The sequence below is a fragment of the Canis aureus genome, chromosome 1 (genome assembly GCF_053574225.1).
Source record: "Canis aureus isolate CA01 chromosome 1, VMU_Caureus_v.1.0, whole genome shotgun sequence".
NCBI lineage: Eukaryota > Metazoa > Chordata > Mammalia > Carnivora > Canidae > Canis > Canis aureus.
The window spans coordinates 90431766-90452449 of NC_135611.1; the positions used below are offsets into that span (position 1 = coordinate 90431766).

The following is a 20684-nucleotide window of genomic DNA, read 5'->3' on the forward strand; positions in this document are numbered from 1 at the left end:
CTCTTTTGGTTCTTCTGTTTTAAGGAGAAAGAACAACTCGAGTGTCCCGGGGCCTTTGCAACATAATCTCAATCCTGCGGGGAGCAAGCTTCTATGGGTCAGGGACCCAAAGGTGCAGCAGTGGCAGGATTCCTGAGACTCTCCAAGCTGTGCAGCCCCAATGAGTGCAGTCCCCACTCTCTGCCTCCCAACTTCCACCTTACTAACAAGCCTTTGCAGGGAGGAATTGCTGTTTTGTCTTGTTTTAGACGATGCCAAGACATAGTCATGGCAGGCATCGCCTGGTGTTTATTATGTCCTTCCCTGAAGGTATTGCTATGTCATTTCACAGATTAGGAACGCTCGGTGGTTTGCACACTTCTGAGCCCATGGCCAGAGCAGGTGTTCATGGGATTTGGTGGCTGTGGTGACAGTAGGGCCCAGTGGCTCTGGGCCTGGGACAAAGCTGCAGGAGGTGGTGGGCATTTCAGACAGATGGCAAGAGGTGGGGTGAGGGATGTCTCCTAACTGCAGCAGGGTACACAGCAGGCATTTTTTGCAGGCTGTTTTGATTCAAGACGTATGGATGACAGGAGAAAGCAGAGCTGACCTCTGGAAACCCAGCCCTGGGGCCAGCGATGTTGACTCTGAAAACATCTAGGGCCAGGGGCCAGACCTTGGACATCCTCAGCCTGGCTGGGGCTGTCCAGTAGCATCCAGGCAATTCAGGTGGAGCATAATAACCTCAGTACTTAGGAACCTGGGGCGACTCTGGGACACCCAGGACCATCCTACAGGTTCATTTCCATTCGGACACAAGTTCACTGTGATCTGTTGGAAAACAGATCAGTTGGAAAACCTTGTAAAGGGCTGGTGTACCCCAGGGACTGCTTCATATTCAATTGGAGGCAGAAAAAAAATGCATCATCAGTCTGTTGTGAGATTGTTACATAACCCGGTCTCTGACACAGCAGCATCAGGTTAATAAATAATACAGTCATCGGGGGATTCCGTAATCTGCTTGATAAACCAGATAATTAGATGACAGTTTTTGAAAGCTTTCAGATTTGATTTGCTTGGGCTGGTGGCCAAAATCTTATCTGTTTATGTTTGCCCTTTTTGTTTACCTTTTTTCCTAAGCAGATGTGAATGTGATACAAGATTAGTTGCTTTTTGACAGTATTTTTAAGTACGTGGCTGGGTGATTCTCAAATTTTTTGGGAGCCCATTTTTTATAGCTAAGTGTTCTTCATTAAATTTATTTATTTATTTTTAGATTTTATTTATTTATTCATGAGACACAGAGAGAGGCAGAGATGGAGGCAGAGGGAAAAGCAGGCTCCCCCTGGGGAGCCCAATTCAGGACTCGATCCCAGGACCTTGAGATCACGCCGTGAGTCAAAGGCAGACACTCAACCCCTGAGCCACCCAGGCGTCCCTCCCTCATTAATTGAATAAAGACCAAAATCAAGGGAATGCTTAACAGAGGCTGGTTTGCCCTATTTTAAAATATATATATTAGGAATATGAGAGAAAGGTAAAAAAGAATGGGGTTATGAAAAATCTCTGGGGCACCTGATTGGCTGGTTCTGTCGGTAGAACATGTGACTCGATTTCGAGGTTGTAAATTTGAGCTCCACATTGGCTGTAGAGATTACTTAGAAATAAATTCTTTTTTAAAAAAAAAGATTTTATTTATTTATTCATTCATGAGAGACACAGGCAGAGGGAGAAGCAGGCTCCATGCAGGGAGCCCGACGTGGGACTCGATCCTGGGTCTCCAGGATCAGGCCCTGGGCTGAAGGCGGCACTAAACTGCTGAGCCACCCAGGCTGCCCAGAAATAAAATCTTAAAAAAAAAAAACAAAAAAAACTATGGAAAAATCTTCACTGTGTTACAGAGCATGTGTAAGAAATTCATTCACACATTCATTATTATTGATGTACTGAGTACTGACTCTCTCCCCCGCACTGTGCTAGCCTTGCCTGTCTCCCCACCCGGACCCCAGGTATAGCTCGCAGGGAAGTGGTGACGGGAGAATCCAAGGACACATGGATTCTCTGATTGCTGCTGGGATGGAGTCTGCAGCTCTCCTGGGGAGGGCTCTGGTGCCTGTGGGAAGGTGGTCCCTATGAGGGGATGAGCCTGGTGTGCTGGATGCAAGGCAGGGCGCGGCCAGGATCTCATCACCGCTGTTGTTGAGAGTTGCCACTGGATGGTGACAAATCAAAGCAGAGTGACTTAAATGAGATTTATTACCTTTTTTTTTTTAAAAAAGATTTTATGTATTTATTTTAAAGCAAGAGAGCCTGCAGGCAGGGGCGGGACAGGGGGAGAGGGAGAGAGAATCTCAAGCAGACTCCCTGCTGAGCGCAGATCCTCATACGGGGCTCATGGGGCTCGATTTCACAACCCTTAGATCATGACCTGTGCCGAAATCCAGAGTCGGACACTTAACTGACTGAGCCATCCGGGCGTTGCCATGAATTTTATTATTTTTAAGCCATTCTCTACAGAGAGTAGCCCCCTTTACTGCCTGCACCCAGGACATAACCCTGGCTGTGGACAGCCTCCAGGGAGCAGGTTCCTAAGAGGATGGAGAAACCGGGGCAAAACCATCCTCAGTTGGTTTCTCACATCTTTTCATCGAATTCCTTCTCATGAACATTCTTTCTGGCATTTAGGCATTCTTATCAGCCAATCCTGGGAGGATGAAGGAAGACGAAATAATTCCCCCTTGGGTAATAGTATGAGCCCCTAAAAACATGAAGGCACATTCCTCTCCCTGTGCGTGTATGTGTGTGTGTGTGTGTGTGTCTCTGTAATAGTGGCAGGGTAGGATCTGGAGTTGGGTTTTCAAATTTTTAAGATTTGAAAAGTGGAAAAAATTCAGAGAATGGAGTTTTCTTTCAAATACCAAGCAAAAAGTCTATGAACTTAAAATATGTATGGAATATGAAGGTTTGTATGTCTCCTTCTTTGTTAGCAGATCCCTGGCATACCAGCCAAAGGGCACCCCAAAAGAGAGGTCCCGGAGTGGGACCACCCCATCCCACTGGTGTGCCCACAGAGGGAGGCCCCATGGAGGAAGGGACTGGGCGTGCAGCAGGACGGGTGTTGATCAGCCTGATGGTCTGAGCATTTCAAACCTGCCGTTCTGCTCGACTCCTGCACGCAGCCCTCAGGGACTGTCATGGCCTCTCTGGGTGAGGAACCGGACACTTCGGGAGATGACGTAACTTGCCAGTGTCACACAGCTGCTGAGAGCGGGTGTTGAGCCAGAGTTTGCCTGACTGCAGCGGGACTGCAGGGACTTAGCAGGACTCCGACTGCAGGGTTTACCTGACTCCACCTTTCTAGTAGGGCAGCACGTGTTCTTGTTTTTCCTTGCAAGAAGCCTTGAAGGGTGCCACAGGATTTTTTTTTTTTTTAAGATTTTATTTATTTGACAGAAAGAGAAAGCACAAGCCTGGGGAGCAGCAGGCAGAGGGAGAGAGAAAAGGAGGCTCCCCAGTGAGCAGGGGTCCTGACTCGGGGGTCAATCCCAAGACCCCCCGGATCATGACCTGAGCTGAAGGCAGACACTTAAGCATCCGAGACACCCACACTGCCCTATTTTTTTTTTTGTATCTTATGATACGTCTCATCAGATCTTAGAGGACGTCACGTCCCTTATTTAGTATTTTCTGAGATTTGATGTGTTAGAGAAAGTAGAAACACCTATGTCTTTCATAGGATTAACCGAATTTAAATTGCTGAGCCTCTGGTCCTTAAGCATGGTTCTGTGGCTTCCCATCCTGTCCCCTATCCTATCCCCCTCTTCTGTGTACTTTCAGAAAGCAGTTTTTGGGTCATTTCTGTGTTATTTTGGTTACCTAGAAGTGGGCTGTGCATCATAGTTTTGGAGTGGCCTTTCCATGCCACTAAGCCAGCGTGAGGTGGGCGTACTCATCACCCTCAGCAGCCTGCATTGGAGTTTTTACGATGAGCTCAGGTGAAGTGTGTGCTCACACTGAGAAGCTGGCCCCAGACAGTCCCTCACCTTGCCCTCGGAGCAGTCTGTCATGTTCAGCACTCATAAGACACCCTTCACACTGCTGATTTATGCTAAAAGTATCCTAATGTTTCTGACAGCTCATGTGTGACATGAATATAATCCATATTTCTTAGAGCGGCTAATCCAAGTGGCTTATTTCCCGATACTGCTGATAGGGCTATATCTCTTGATGTCACAGCCGTTGAGATTCTGATGGTAACATATTGTTTGTGGGTCACTAGTTTTGTCTAAAAGAGTAGGTTGGAACAGAGTAGCAAAGGTTAATTAAGTTTGTCCATCAAGATAGAAACAGATATGGATGCCTCTAAGGCTTCTGCTCCTAAAACCAAAGTTCCCAAATGCATGGTTTACAGGCTTATTTTCAGACTGCACCCCCCGCCACACCGCCCCAAAGAAGTTTCTTATTTGATCTTGAAGCAGTGAAAACTCAAAGGACTGGTAAAAGCCAAAGGCAGCAAGGAGGTCTTTATAATCAGCAGACATCTTAATTTAAAATGGGAAAGGCGGGGAGGTTTCCTAGAGAAGCTTCCAAAGCCGACTTGCTTTGTTTGGATTCTGCTTCTCTGCTTAATCCCTTTATGAGTGGAAGCGAATTATTCGATCCCTCGGAGCAGTTCTTCTTATGTTAATGATGATTACGCTATGAGGACTCCATGAGAACACAGCACGGGTCTCTCCAGTACCTCTCAATAAATTGACTTAATTTTCTTTTACTCTCTTCCTCTGAAAGTCCATTCGTCCTGCAATCGAGAACCAACATTTTCTCAAGAAAGTTACCTTAAAATCCGGCATTGTGATGCCCCCGGCTCTGGTTTTCTTTTTCAAGATTCCCCTGACTATTCGGGGTCTTTTCTGATTCCACACAAATCTTAAGATTATTTGTTCCAACTCTCTGAAGAATGTCCATGTTGGCAAATCAAACTCCAATAAAAAAAAAAAAAAAAAAAAGTTACCTTAAGAATGTCACCATTGCAACCCCCCACTGCCTTGCCCAGGAGGCATTTTCAGACTTTTAGAGACTTGATGTGTTTGAGGAAACGGGGAGTCCTATGTCTGGATAGTTAGCCCAATTATAGAAATGCAGACTTTTCTTTATGCCTTTTTCTAGCGGCCACTTGACCAAAGATGTGTTTTCTGCTGACTTTCCTGTAAATGATGCTTACATTTCTGCCTAGCTCTGTATGACTTCAGGTGGAAGGTGAGGGTTTGTGTTTGAGATTTGTGAATCCATACAGACGGAGGCATTGACCAGGAGAGAGATAATCCTGCATCATCGATGCTGTGTGGTTTGGGAAACGAGGGAGGTGCTGTGCTAGCTGCAGCCAGAGACTGTAGGCAGACCCTCCTCTCTCTTCTTGTGAGGGCCCCCCAACCCCCCGCCTGCCGACATGTACCTGACTCCAGGTTCCAGGAAAAGGAGCCTTTTTAAAAATTGGGCTTTTTCTTGTGTGTACCTGTTTCTGAGGGTCCTTGCTTCCTTTTACTAGATTTATATGCCAATGTTTTCCAAACATTTTATTTTATTTAAGATTTTATTTGTTCATGAGAGACACAGAGAAAGAGGCAGAGACACAGGCAGCAGGAGAAGCAAGCTCCATACAAGGAGCCCCATGTGGGACTCGAACCTGGGAATCTGGGATCACAGCCTAAGCCAAAGGCAGACACTCAACTGCTGAGCCACCTAGTCATCCCTCTTCCAAACATTTCAGAGACCCAGAATAAGAAAGGTTTTGTTGTGATGCAGTTAATGTTTACACAAAATGAAACATTTCATACAACGGTTCTTTTTAAAAAATATTTATTTATTCATGCGAGACAGAGAGAGAGGCAGAGACATACATATACAGAGGGAGAAGCAGGCTCCCTGAGGGGACCCCAATGTGGGACTTGATCCTAGGATCCTGGCATCATGCCCTGAGCTCAACCACTCAGAGCTCAACCACTGAGCCACCCAGGTGTCCCTGATTTTTTTTCTTAATGTGGACATATTCCTATCTTAATTGGTTTGTCCAAAAAGGACAAGCATAACGGACCATCGATAAGTGCGCTTGTCGTCCTGATACCTGTGAGGTGTCCACCACTTAAAATGAATGCCAGAGTGACGGGACCCTTGTGTGCCCTCCCTGGGATGTCTGGGAGTTGAGGCTGGCTTTATGTTCTCACGTCATGATTCTGTGTTTGCAGACAACTTGCTTATTTTTCCACGGTGCCCCTCCTGGCTGGTTTTCACGTGTTTTGTGTCTACTCTGGTGTTGACTGAGACCTGGTGTTGAGGTCCTTTCCTTCCATTCTGTTTGAGAAGGCCCACTCAAACAAGTTTTATTTTGCTTTTGTGTGTGTCACAGACTTTTTGCAGCTAAATCCAGGGTCTAAAACCTCAGGTGTCTTAGAGGTATCATTCCTTAACTGATTGTCCTCTCTGCCACACTGCATGGCCATCCTCTTCCTCCCGCCTTCTCTCCCACCTCCACCCCGAGGAGCCTCCCTTCCATTTTGGGGCGTGCAGCACTTCTTCAGCTGACCCTCAGACCTAGCCTTTCCCCCCATGGTTCACTGGAGAAGTCCCCCCCCCACCGCCAGGCTTCCGGGGGAATCTCTTACAAGGGCCTGGGTTGGCACAAAGCTAGTCTCTACCTGCTGTCCCCTTGTCTCCCTCCTGTGGGGAAGGGGCATGGAGGGCATTCCATTAAATGAACCTTCAAGAGAAACCAAGGTGAGCAGAGCGGAGGAAGTTAAGGAAGCTAGGTGAGAGAAACTGAGCATCAGAGGACCAGAGGGAGGAGGAGGGGAGGGATGGGTTGTTGCTGTAGGAATCTGCTGTGTCGCAAGAGTCCGCGTTTGCCATGTTAATGTTTCAGTAATCTCTGAAATGTGTGCATAATAGCAATTTTTAGCTTGTATATTAGAAATAATTATTTCCAACTCTGCTGTGTGGCATCCCAGAGGATAATGAGGTGTGTATTTCAGGAGGTGAATGGGCACTTGCCCTTTGGGTGAAACACCTGCACAGGTAAGGTCTCCGGACTAGGAGGGCTCACAGAGTGTGATTAGGTGAGCATGGGAAGAAGCATCCCATCCGGATGGTATGAAAGAAGCTTCTAGGGGTGCCTGGGTGGCTCAGTCAGTGAAGCATCTGCCTTCAGCTCAGGTCATGATCTCAGGGTCCTGGGATCAAGCCCCACATTGGGCTCCCTGTTCAGCGGGGAGTCTGCTTCTCCTTCTCCCTCTGCCTGCCGCTCCTCCTGCTTCTGATGTCTCTCTCTCTCTCTCTCTCTCTCAAATAAAATGTTAAAGAAAAGAAGCTTCCTATTAAAACTAAAGAAGTCCTTTAATCAGGGCAAAATCAGGGCAAAATTCAGCCCCCAGTGACTCTTCGTGTCACCAGGAGACCTGCAATAAACCTTTCCATAAAAACATTTCTGTTCATAAGATCAAAGGTTCATCACAAATGTGGCTTTTGCAACTTAATAGCCTGTAAGTCAAGAGTCACTGCCAAGGGCATCTTCTCACTATTTTTTAAATATTAGGGTTTGTACTTAGGCATTTTATCCTGTATGGTTCTTGAGAAGTCTGTTCTCTTTCATGGCCAGCCCTCCTTTGCAGCTGAGCCAGGCTCAGTGGACAACTAGACCCCGAGGTCTGGTCTTCACGGACCTCTCTCAGCTGTCACCTGGATGGAGCGTGCAGTTCAGGGCAAGACCACACTCCTCCTGGCTGAAGTGCTTCCAAACAACCAGGGAATGGTATTTAGGAATTTTTTTTTTTTTTAAAGGAAGTAGGGTCTAACATTTTTATGTTTTGTTGGGATTTTATTGTAACTATAAAAAAGAGTGACTAAGGTATATAAAAAGGAAACCTGTGGTTCAGATTTACGGTGCTGTATGTCCTCAACGGTTTAATAAAATCAAACCCAAAGCTCTTAGGTTTTCCTCTGGGGTTAATACTAACACCATGCACATTCCCCACCAGCCCAGCTCCTATCTGTAGGTCACACTCTGGTTCAGAGACTTGAGGTGGGTAATAAGATTATAAAACATGCCTCTTGCTTGCCAGCTACCACATGCTAATAATAATGGGAGTCATAATTCACTGGAATACTGGGTTTTTAGGTTTTACTTGGTTTGTTTGTTTAATTTAAAGGGACAAAAACGTAAAATCTTGAGAAGAAACAAGGCAGCCCTGCATAAAGGAAAAAAATTACATCCTTTTAGCAGAATCAAATGCTGCCTCTAATTTGTGTACAACTTCTGTTCCTCAGGAGAACTTTGCTGTTTTGGCTGAGCACAGGCAGGGATTGGATTAGTTTAACACAAATTTTCTCAACCTGGGTACCCTTGAGATGCCGGGCCGGGTAGTTGTTGCTGTGTGGGGCTGTCCTGTGCATGGTTGGCCTCTGACCTCTCCTCAGTAGAGGCCCGCATCCTCCTCCTCCTGGCTGCCAGCTGAGGCCATCATGAGTGTCTGCCGAGGTCGCCACGTGTTCCCCGGGGGGACAGATGGCCCCCAGTTGAGTACTACTGGATCAAAGTAAGGCTTGTGCCCAGTTTTCTGTGCACAAGCAGCCAGGACTGTGGTGTTGTTTTTGTTTGTTTGTTTGTTTTTCAGTTGGAAGGGAACTAGAAGGGATCTAGAGTTTGAAATCACATTTTGCCACATGTTTTTCTGGACGAATCACAATTTTGATTTTAGCTTCATGTCTCAGATGACACACTCATTTAGAAATACTCGGGTTGGGGGCACCTGGGTGGCTCAGTGGTTGAGCGTCTCCCTTCGGCTCAGGGCATGATCCTGGGGTCCTGGGATTGAGCTCCCTGCAGGGAACCTTCTTCTCCCTCTGCCTATGTCTCTGCCTCTTTCTGTGTGTCTCATGAATAAATAAATAAAATCTTAAAAAAAAAAAAAAAAGAAATACTCAAGTCAACCCTTGGACAGCATGGGTTTGAACTGCAGGAGTCTACTTCTATGTGAAATTTTTTCTGATAAATACAGTACAGTCCTGTAAATGTGCCTTCCTTTCCTTATATTTTCTTAATAGCTCTTCCCCCTCGCCCCAGCTTCCTTCATTCTAAGAAACCTGTTTATATGTGTTAATTTACTACTTATGTTATCAGTCACGCTTCTGGTCGACAGTAGGTTATTTAGTAGTTTTATCTTAGGAGAGTTAGAAGTTATGTTTGGATTTCCGACTGCCTAGAGAGGTTGACGCCCCTAACTTGTGTTGTTCAGAAGTCATCTATACATAGAACCGTCCTTACATGCAGGTGAGCACATGGATGGTTATTTGTAGGTTATTCTTCAAGTTGGATGTGGCTGATGGGATAAATGGCTTCTGCAAATTCATATTTTAATAACCTCAAATGGAGTCTGACCCTTTTTACCTTCTTCTTTTCCTTGAAGCCCTTTTTTTAAATGAAGATTTTATTTATTCATGAGAGATACAGGCACAGGGAGAAGCAGGCTCCCTGCAGGGAGTCCAGTGTAGGACTCGATCCCAGGACCCCGGATCATGACCTGAGCCAAAGGCAGATGCCCAACCACTGCCACCCAGTTGCCCCAATATCTCAATTCTTATTTCCAAATAATCCATGCTATCTGATGCATTTTAGAAACCTAAGAGAAATTAAAGGGAGAAATTAACATGCATGGGTTTGAAATTGTGTTAATTTTTTGGTAAGCTTTAGTTAAAATAGAAACTCTGCAGTTTGTTTGAATCTCTTTTCTAATACCATACAACCTGAGATTGGCAGCCTTTGACCAGCCTGTCAGACTTAACCTTTTGAATTTTTTAGTTAATACTGGGGATGTTGTGGTTTCATGCTTATTTCGGGTATGGGAAATTTTCAGTACATCTGGGACACTGGTTCTCAATCTTGACGTCACTTTAGAATTACCTGGGGGACTTTGAAGCAGCCCCGGGCCAGGCCACCTCCCAGAGCACTGAAATCAGACACTCTAGTGGTGAAGCCACAGGCTACGTGGGCTGGTCTCCTCCCCATCCTCCAGTGGGAATGAAGGCTGTGTACCTTTTTCCAATAAATAAAGTTTTATTGGAACACAGCCATGCCCATTCATTTCCCGATTATCTAGAGACCCTGTGGGTTGCAAAGCCTAAAATCTCTCCTCTTGGGCCACTTGCCAAAAAAGTTTGCTGATCTTGCTCTAGACTCACAGTGAACATTTTTCAACATTTAAAAAGAGGCTTTATACAAATTCAGAGTAGAAGAAAAAAAAAAAAACAACTAGCATTTTGCAGAGCTTGCCAGGCTCTAATCCTACCACCAGTTTCTTGTACAGTGGGAATATTGAAAAGCATTTTTCTTGAAGAACTGACTTGCAGATGTTGTCAAACCAGAAGGAGATGAAACCAGCTCAGCACTTAGAGTGGGTAGTGGGGAGGCCCTGTCATTTGTGTCGTGGGACTTCGTGCGTTAAAGGGGACACCTGGCTCTCGCTCAGAGTGCATTACCTGACTGTGTAATTGACTTGAGGGGAGTCTGGAGGGCAGAAATGGCTCTTTTTTTTTTTTTTTAAAGATTTTATTTATTCACGAGAGATGAGAGAGAGAGAGAGAGAGGCAGAGACATAGACAGACGTAGAAGCAGGCTCCATGCAGGTAGCCTGATGTGGGACTTGATCCCGGGTGTCCAGGATCAGGCCCTGGGGTGAAGGCGGCACTAAACCACTGAGCCACCAGGGCTGCCCAGAAATGGCTCTTTGATTTGAAGAGAGGTGGAGTTTGGTTATTTCCACTGCTGAAATTCTAGATGGCGGCAAAGCCCTGAGAAAACGCCTTTAGCTCTGAGGAATCTCATGTATAAAAACAAAAATGGTGAAAAATTATAATGCTGTTCATATCATCTCCATCCTTCCCTCAGGTAGGTGGAAAGTTGGCGGTCATAAAAAATGGGTTAACAGAGTTTTTTAGAAAGTCCTTTTTTTGGTCATGGACCTTCAAGGTGTGAAGTAGTTAGAGGAAGGATCATTTACTCTTGTCCCTTGTCACCAGCATGAGGGTTTTGAACCAGCAGAATCAGCATCTCCGGGGAGTGAGTGTACCAGACTGAGGCCCCACTGAAGACTTACTGAATCGGAATCTGCTTAGCCCCAGGCCATTTGCATACACATGAAGAGAGCCTTGCAATGTCCTGGTCTAACTGATCACAAGGCCCTGTGTAGTTAAGTGACCACAGATTGTCACTGCCCTCTTAGATGATTTCACGGCCCCTTAATGGCTCTCCTGCCCTGGGCTCACTCATTAAGAGGCAGCCAGTGTTTCCCCTTTGGCTATTTCCAAGTACAGCTTGTTCGACCTCTTATTTTGGAAGGATTTATGTGATGGTAGATAAATTGTGTGATTGAGCTAGAAGAGATACCATTTCATATGCTTCAGAGAAACAAAGTAGGCAGGATAAAGGGAACTTGCCAGATAAACTTCAAGTGAGAGAAAATAATCAACTGGAATAGTCTTCTTTGCCTCTCCAAGAAGTAATCCACCCATCAGAGCATTCATTTGTTTTTTAAGATTTTATTTATTCATGAGAGACACAGAGAAGAGAGGCAGAGACACAGGCAGAGGGAGAAGCAGGCTCCCTGCGGGGAGCCCAATGTGGGACTTGATCCCAGGACCTCAGGATTGCGCCCTGAGCCAAAGGCAGATGCTCAACCACTGAGCCACCCAGGGGCCCCCAGAGCATTCATTTGTGCTGTGGAGCACTTGGAGCATCCAAAATGAGTGTCTTGAGCTTCCACACAGAAGTCAGGGGCTCAGGTCTTTACACCAAGCAATGCCAGATATTCAGAGTACACACAGGCCTGCCGTGATTAGAAAAGTGTCCAAAATTTAATGTTCAGAGATAATCTTGAGGAAGCCCAGTACATGAATTTACCCTGCCAGCCTCTGCCACGTTAGTATGATTTTCTTAAGTAGCATTATTTGATTGAAAAACATGACTTTTTTTTTTTTTTTTTTTTAAGATTTATTCAGTCATTCACGCGAGAGAGAGGCAGAGACATAGGCAGAGAGAGAAGCAGGCTCCTTGCAGGAAGCCTGATGTGAGACTTGATCCCCGGACCTGAGATCACGCCCTGAGCCGAAGGCAGACACTGAACTGCTGAGCCACCCAGGTGTCCCAAAAAACATGATTTTAAAAGTACTCTTTAATTCTTGGACAGACCTGATTCTTCTCAAACATTCCCTTAAAGTGACTTTTTAAGTACATTAAATTTAGATGGTACTACTTTTTTAAATGCAGCATAATTGACGTCTGACTGTTCTTGCAATGCCCAGTGTCTGCTCCAGGGGCCATGCAGGAAACAGAACATATTTGACATATTTGTGGAAGTGTGGGTGGGTGCCCTTCTAAGTGTTCAGGTCACATCGCCTTAGCTTTGAATGACAGGTCAGGAAGCAGTGGGGCCTTGCTGCGCTTTGCATAAAAGCTGCCCTGTTGTCCCAGAGGCAGAGTCTGACACACGACTGCTAAGTCTACCTTCTATGCCTCCCTGCGTGTCCTGTTTGCAGAGTCCATGTCACCTCCAGGACCCTGGTGACAGGAGGGTCTGGGAAGTCAAGATCTCAGACTTGGGTTTCTTTGCTACAGTGAGAGCAGGGAAGGGGGGTGGGAACAGACGTCGAGGACCGTATCGGGCACGTCCATGCACTAATGACAACAGCTTACTCTTACATGTGTTTTGCGTGTTGTCTTTTAAAAAATATTCTCTTTATATGAACACTGAGGTAACCAAGGTGAGCCACCTGCTTTACACATGAGGGAAAGTGAGAAAGTAAATAACTTGCTTATGGCTATATAACTGTAGACAGTGTTATGGTGATGTGTGGGCTCCTAGGCTGTGCCATCCCCACTCTATTGCTCTCTTTTCCTTGGTGTTTGTTAACTAAGTATCATGTGACCAAATCAGGCATCAGGGGGGCTCTAGTAGGGACCCCAAGGTATAAAAGGCACCTTTAGGATGCACAGTTAGCATTTCTAGGGTCATTGTGCTGGAGGATGTGTGCACATTCATGGTTACAGATACTTCCAACATCAATAGGAACCCAGCAGTTCTTGTAATCATTGTACAGTGCAGTTTTGAACTCAGTGTATTCCTTGTTTTTTGTTTTTTTGTTTTTTGTTTTTTCTCAAGCAGATGAAAAACTCAGAGAACCGCCATGCAGTGAGTTCCCAGTACCGGATGCATTCGTACTACCCACCTCCCTCCTACCTGGGCCAGAGCGTGTCCCAAATCTTCACTTTCGAGGATGGCCCCTCTTACTCTGAAGCCAAAGCCAGTGGTAGGTGTCCGGGTGCACAGCCTGGGTTGGGGTGGAGAGAGGATGAGTAGCCAGCCACTGGGTCTCCCAAGATCTCTCTGAGGCCTTGCAGGTCAGGAGCTCTTGGGAGATTGCTGCGTGACTCCCTTGTGAGTATTCTTTACAGTATTTCATTATGGAATGCTTTGCTTTTCTCAATTCTTAATACCACTATTTTTTTTCTGGGTACCTGGAGTGACAAAAATAAAATGAGGGACTCCCATCAGAAGCCACACACTGTATTTTCAGGATGATCAATAAGAAATACAAATTCAAAGGAAAATGTGGCTCAAATCCTGTTATTTTTGGTGAAGTGAATTTCTGTGTATTGAAAACTTGTCTTCTGAAACTTTTCCATCTTAAAATTGAAGGCATATTCATCTTTTGGGGGAGGAAACAAAATAATAAAACATTTTTGAATACAATAGATCTCAGAGTTTGTGCAGTAGCAATGCAAATAACTCTGATATAATGGCTTTAAAATAAAAAATGACTGTTTAATGAACCAAAGCACTTTGAAATACACAGTTCCTCAACTTTAATTTTAACCTTCTCTCCAGCATTTATATACGCTGCGATGATGGGCAAGTCTTTTATGGCTGCTGTGTTTCCATGGCATGTTTTTAAGTTCTTTATAATTAAACTTTTATCTTTTGATCTAGGGAAGTGAGAAGCATATACAGTCAAAGCAGTCGGCAGAAATCAGGGCTACAGTGTGTGACTTGGTAGTAAACCAACTATCGGACTGTATCCTCCACTAAATAAAAAGAGAGGTTTGTTCTCTAAATAACTTTACTCTCTACAGAGAGCTTGCTTTTTGTAAAGCAAGTGTTTAGAGAACGAGATTCAGAACCACGCTTTGCTTTACAAATTCAGAACAAGGAAGTCTAAAAGTGCTGAACAAGTTAGAGTTTATTTGCCATACTGAAATAAAGTACAGGATTTCATTAATGCAGAAGAGAGAAGACAAGGGAACCGATCAGTTTGAACTATCGAGGCACTGAAATACACATTATGGATTGCACTTTGACTTTTATTAATGACAATTCTTTGTCAGGAGTGGACAAGCAGGCACATCTCTGTTATAAATATTCATACTGTAGAGTGTATGCCCATATGGTCTTTCTTTCATACTGTCTTTGATTACATGTATTTATCTGGATTTTAATCTCTTTAAGGACAGAGAACACATCTTATATACCTTTTGACCTGCTACGATGCCTTTTATTTTTATTTATTGGTTGAGCGTATGAATGAATGAATGAGGTATATTTTTTAAGTGAGCTTGCTACTCTGTAAAGAAACACCAGCCTACAGTGTCAGGATCCTAACTCACTGTCTGTTGGCTTCAGTGCAGAATTTAGCGATGAAGCAGTTGAGGAGACATTTGTTCATACAGAAAATGGGGAGCGAAACCTACTTTGAGGAAGAGATAGCCTGAGCTTCTTGCTCCAGGAATAATGGCATATTTCCAGAAGCACTCGCTTTCTTGAGAGAAAGGTGTAAATTCAGAACAAGGCAGTAAGCTAAAAAGATAAGAGGAAATTTATTAGAGCAGAGAGGGATAGATATGAAGAGGAGCAGGAGGCATTTGAATTTATGGCAGAAGAGGGAAAAAATGCTCAGAAGGAAAGAGGTTACAGTCCAGGACGGAAGGGACTGGCTGCACCAGAGCTCATTGGGAAAGGTGGGGTGAATACCAGTGAGGATTTCTTGTACCTTTGCTGGTCCTATGTGTGTTTGCAAGCGTGAGGAGGCCTCAGGCTTACCGTTCTCCCTCACTGCTAACTGACGAGGAGGGTCAAGCTTCACACATGAGGCAGTTTGGTAGGAAGAGCCGTGAAACTCTCTATTACCTACTTTAGATTTGCCACAGAGAAGGAGAATATGCACTCATAGAAAATCCCAATCTCAGCTAATTTTTTAAGGAAATGTGGCTTTATGACTTCCAAATGCATGGTATTTGGGGCTTCTAAGCTGCATGGGATGTTTACAGAGCAAGCGGGAAGTAGGAAGTGGGAACTGTATTTGAAGGTCAACAGAGACACCCCAGGTGTCGTCTCTCTGAGCATCGGATCCTCCGTTTTATCATCAGCATTGACACGAGCAGACACTTGTGTAGTCTAGGTTCTTCTGCTGCGTGGGGCTGGGGCTCGTGGTAGGGTGTGGTGGGTGCGGGTAGGGACAGCAGTGCCTTCATTTGTGACAAGGTGGCAAAGGCTGGCCAGCAACCAGCTGCATTTATCACTTTCATCAGGAATGAGATCTTCTGGCTGGTTATGTTAATGAGTAAGTTCTGCATTTGATCTTAGCCAAAAGTTCAAGAAGCGATTAATGAATAAGTTCTGATTGGAAGATCTAAGTGGGAACTTGTAAATAACTTGAAAAACACTGTTTTTCAGTAGATTTAATGTTTCTTTAAATTATATGTTTGTCCATTATTTTTTTAAAGGTTTTATTTATTTATTCATGAGAGAGAGAGAGGCAGAGACACAACACATGGAGAGGGAGAAGCAGGCTCCCTTCAGGAAGCCTGATGGGGGACTCGATCCCAGGACCCCAGGATCACTATCTGAGCCCAAGATAGATGCTCAACCACTGAGCTGCCCAGGCATCCCAATGTTTGTCTGTTAAATCAGTTTTTCCTCAGTTTCTTTAAAGAGAAGTTTAACCTCTCTTTACCATTTAGAGAAAGGAGTCCCAGTTCAAAGTTTTCCACTGTTTTTGCTGAAGATTGTAGCATGCAAAGAGAATGTGGCGGGAGATTGCAGGGAAAGTTTTCCTTTTGCTGTGTTGCCACTCTCTGATTTTTTCTTGGTAAAAGGGCTAGGAGGCATTTCTTCCCCCCTTCCATATCCTGAAAAGTGTGAGGAGGTGGATCAGAGAGAGGGTGAGGCCTGGCTATGTATGGACTTTGTAAGCCACTGCAAGCACTTTGGCTTTTATGTCCAGTGAGATGGAAGCCTTTGCAGGGTTTCTGGCAAAGGGGCAACATGGGAGACGTGTCTGTCTTGTGGTTTTGGAAGATCACTCTGGCTACTGTTTAAAAACAGACTGTGGGAATGCAGGCTGGGAGCAGGGAGTCCAGCAAGAGGCATTGCAGTAATCATTGCAAACGGTGGCAGTGACCTAGCCAGGGTAGGAGTGTGGCGGTAATAACAAGCAGTTTAATTCTAGATTTTTTTTTTTTAAGATTTTATTTATTTATTCATGAGAGACACAGACATAGAGGGAGAAGCAGGCTCCCTGTGGGGAGCCCGATGCAGGACTCAATCCCAAGACCCTGGGATCATTGCCTGAGCTGAAGGCAGATTCTCAACCACTGAGCCCCCCAAGCGTCCCTAATTCTAGGTCTGTTTTAAGATAGAACCAACATGATCTGTTGATGGATTTGTTTGGGATGCACCAGAGAAGGAGAAGCAAAGGATGACTGTGTAACTTTTGACCTGACCAAGTAGAAAATTGGAATTTCTGTTTATTGAGGTAAAGAAAGACCATGGGGGAAAAGCAGGTTTGTGGGAATTAGGAGTTTAATTTTGAGCATGAAGTTTGAGATGTTTCATGAGTCATCGAGGCAGATTGTCGAGTAGGAATTAGCTGTATGAAGGCTCAAGTTGAGAGGCGATATCCTTGCTGGAAATAAAAGCTCAAGAGTCCAGGGTGTAGATGTCACTTGAAGACAATCTGGTGAGAGCTGCTAGAGAAGTGAGTGTAGATGGAGCAGAAGGAAGGACCCAAGGCTGAGCCCCAGGGCCCAGCAGGGTCTGGAGGAGTGTTCCAAATGAGGCGGACCAGCAAAGGAGAAAGTGATGAGCCGCCCGGGGGGCAGGAGGACAACTAACTGGGCATACTGTCTTGGAAACAAGCAGAGAAAACATTTCCATGAACAGAGCCAACTAAGCTCAAGGGTCAAATGAGGTGAGGACTAGAATTGACATTGGCTGTTGTAAAGGTAGAAATGATAGAGGATCTGACTGGTCAGGTGGCCAGTTGGGTGGGGAGGCAGGAGCGACAGACTGACTACATTCAGGAGTGCATGGGAGAGAAGATGGGGGCCCAGGCACAGACAGTTCTTCAGGGACTTTGGTCAGGGGGGTCGTGCAATGGGGCAGCAGCTGCAGGGAAGACACCGCAGTTTTGGGTGCTGACAGGAGGGAAAGTTTGCTGCTGCAGGCCGTGTGTGGTGCTGAATAAGCCAGACTCCGATGGGATCCAGGCAGCGGGCCCCAGGGTGGGGGCCTGCGGGGGCTCCATGACTGGTCCCAGAGGAGGTAAGTAAGGAAACTAAGAGAAAAGAAAAACTCTTAACAGTTGGACACGGCGATTTTATGTCTGTTGGATCTCATTTGAAAATTGGGGCTTGAATTTTTCTTCTTTGATCTTCCTAGGAATTCGTCTTTCTATTAAGGTAAAAATCCACCTGTCATAAAATTAACTGTTAACCATTAACCGTTTTGAAGTATACGATGAAGTGGCACGTGGGTAGGACCCTTGGAGTGTTGGGCAGCCGTGACCTTTATCTAGTTTGAAGGCATTTCTGTCACCCCAGAAGGAAACCACGCATCCCTTAAGTGGCCGTTCCCTACTCTGCCTTCCGCCAACCCCTTGAAACCACTGATTTGCTTGGTCTTAATGGACTTGCCTATTCTGGATGTTTCGTGTAAAAGGAATCCTAGAAAATGCAGCCTTTGGCGACTGGATTCTTTCACTCAGCATAACATTTTCACGGTTCCTCCACGTGTGTGGCACGTATTAGTACTTAACTCCTTTTTATGGCCTGATAAGATTCCATTGTATGGATAAACCGCATCTTGCTTTCCTGATCTTCAGCTGATGGACATGTGGTTGTTTGTCCCGCTTACTGGCTGTTGTGAATAGCTGTGCTGTGAATCTTCATGTTCTTTGTTTAGAGACCTGTGTTCATTTCTCTGTACATACCCAGCAGCAGAACTTCTGGATCGTATGGTAATCCTGTGTTTAACTTTTGGAGGAACTTTCAAACTGTTGTGTGTAGCGGCCCCATCATTACACATTCCCACCAGCATGTGAAGATTCCAGTTTCCCTAGCCAGCTCATGTTACTCTCCATATTTTAAAAAAGATTCTAGTAATTCATGTCTGTTGTGGCCTGTGAAAGTATCAGACCACGGCGGATTGGAACCTTAAAAAAATTTCAGGAGTGCCTGGCTGGCTCAGTTTGTAGAGCAACTTGATCCTCAGGGTTGTGGGTCTGAGTCCCATGTTGGGTGTAGATCTGACTTAAAAATAAAATCTTAAAAAAAAAATTGAAAGCAAAACAGGTTCCTCCCCACAGATTGCTTGAGAAACACTGATCCTGGGATGCCTGGGTGGCTCAGCGGTTGGGCACCCACTGCCTTTGGCTCAGGTCATGATCCTGGGATCCAGGATTGAGTCCCGCATCGGGCTCCCTCTGGGGAGCCGGCTTCTCCCTCTGCCTGTGTCTCTGCCACTCTTGTGTGTGTGTGTCTCTCACGAATAAATAAATAATTAAAAAAAAAAAAGGAACACTGATCCTAGTGCCCATGTGGAGGGTTGGCTGGTGGATGAATGTGGCCTGTTCATAGTAACAGATGCAGGTGGTCCATGATGTGGTGGTCGGAGCATCCTGGAAAGAGAGCTTCCTCCACTCAGGATAAAGAGGTAGATCTCCACAGCAGCGCCTCTGTGTTAATAGATACCCTCACACTGATGGACGGATGGCACTTCACATCTGTAAACAGGCATCTTTCTCTACAGGTTGCATTCTTCCATATAAGTTCTTGGGGTGTACCTGGCAGCCAACACTGGGGGGAAGGTTTCAATTTAAAATGAGATGGATGAGCATACTGAGATCTTTTGGTCTATCTATTTTGCAGTCTCAATTTGAAAGCTTCTTTGGTCCCTTCCAGGCAGAGATGGGGGTGTGCCCCGGTGGAGACTCACCCTTCCTTTACATTCAGCATCCGCTCTTTCCCGGAGAAAGAAGGATTCATTTGGGGTGCTTATTACCTATTATTACGCAGCTATACATAAACTATTTTTGTATTATTCATTTAGCACACTTAGGATGTCAGCAGCCCTGTGAAACAAGATACAGAGCGTTTATGTTTTACCCAAAAGTCAGATGGCCAAAGTCAGGGGAAGGGCCTCTGTGACTTGAAGACATCCTTCTGTGATGTCTGGGCAACTGGCAGGAGCCTCTGTGTTCCCAACATGACTTTTTGAATCCATCCAACATTAGCAATTTTTAAAAAGCTTTTATTTATTTGTTCATGAGAGACACAGAGAAAGAGGCAGAGACATAGACAGAGGGAGAAGCAGGCTCCCTGTGGGGAGCCTGATGCCAGACTCAATCCCAGGACCCCGGGATCACGACCTGAGCCAAAGGCAGATGCTCAGCCACTGAGCCACCCAGGCGTCCCTTGCATTAGCAATTCTGCAGCCCAGTGAATCTAGAAGTGCCTGATTTCACTAATGGCATATGCTGCCCCCCCTCCCCACAGTTGTCAAGACAAAATGCAAAATGGTCAAGCTTTGGCTCCATGGACTGGATTTGCTTCACGCTGCATATCCGATCTTAGTGAAAGATCATCCATCTAGTTTTGTGGGTGGGAACACCGATGCGATGCTGCCTGTTGGAAGCACTATCAGATCTCCCCTGCTCAGCAGGCCGAGATGTCAGAACTGCCCTTTGGTGAGGTGACGTGAGGTTCTGCTGCCGCCCCTGGGTGGGGTGGGAGAAGCATTGTGTGCATGGCATGGAGCCACCACGAACCCGCTGTGTAGCCTTGGGACCATCAGACTCTTTCTTCTCCAAGACCCCCACTTTCTTCATCCCTTACCAGAGGGTGAGGAGGTTGGTGTTGTGGGAATGAACTGTTCTGTACGGAAACAATCTCTATAAATCGCAAAACGCAGCAAGAGGTGGCAAAATACTGTACATACTCCCACCCTTCCTTTCTGTAAGGCGTGCATTGACATTTCTGGCAGTTCTTCTCGTCCGGAAGAAAGATGTTCTGGAAATGCTTCAGAGTCCTGCTCAGACGGGAGGGAGAGCAGGCCAGAGATTCTAAGGGCTGCTTCTCGTGTCTGTTCCACTCTGAGGGTCTGGCAAGACTGCAGAGGAGAAAGGCACTGACCTTTTTCTTCCTCTGCCTTGAGGAAAGCTGAATACGTTTTATGCAACATGTATAGAATGTTGAGTTTAGACTTGGCTCTTTAGGAAATGACTTATTGTTTCCTAAATTTCAAAGAAAAAGCTTGACTTGGGGGATCCCGGGGTGGTTCAGCAGTTTAGCGCCTGCCTTCGTCCAAGGATGTGATCCCAGGGTCCCGGGA

The 20684-nt window shown here is 45.5% G+C and overlaps 1 protein-coding gene across 5 annotated transcripts in view; it reads left to right on the top strand.

Moving 5' to 3' along the window:
• DMRT1 (doublesex and mab-3 related transcription factor 1) overlaps positions 1 to 20684 on the top strand; it is a 113714-nt gene that overhangs the window by 54254 nt on the left and 38776 nt on the right. For 3 of the 5 annotated variants that reach the window (XM_077908397.1, XM_077908402.1, XM_077908387.1), the window contains exon 4: positions 13182 to 13329. The exons of 1 other annotated variant lie outside the window; for it this stretch is intronic. In XM_077908397.1, coding sequence (XP_077764523.1) covers positions 13182 to 13329 — 148 coding nt within the window. The remainder of the gene's footprint in view (positions 1 to 13181; positions 13330 to 20684) is intronic. One more of the 5 variants, XM_077908401.1, reaches the window with a different exon arrangement.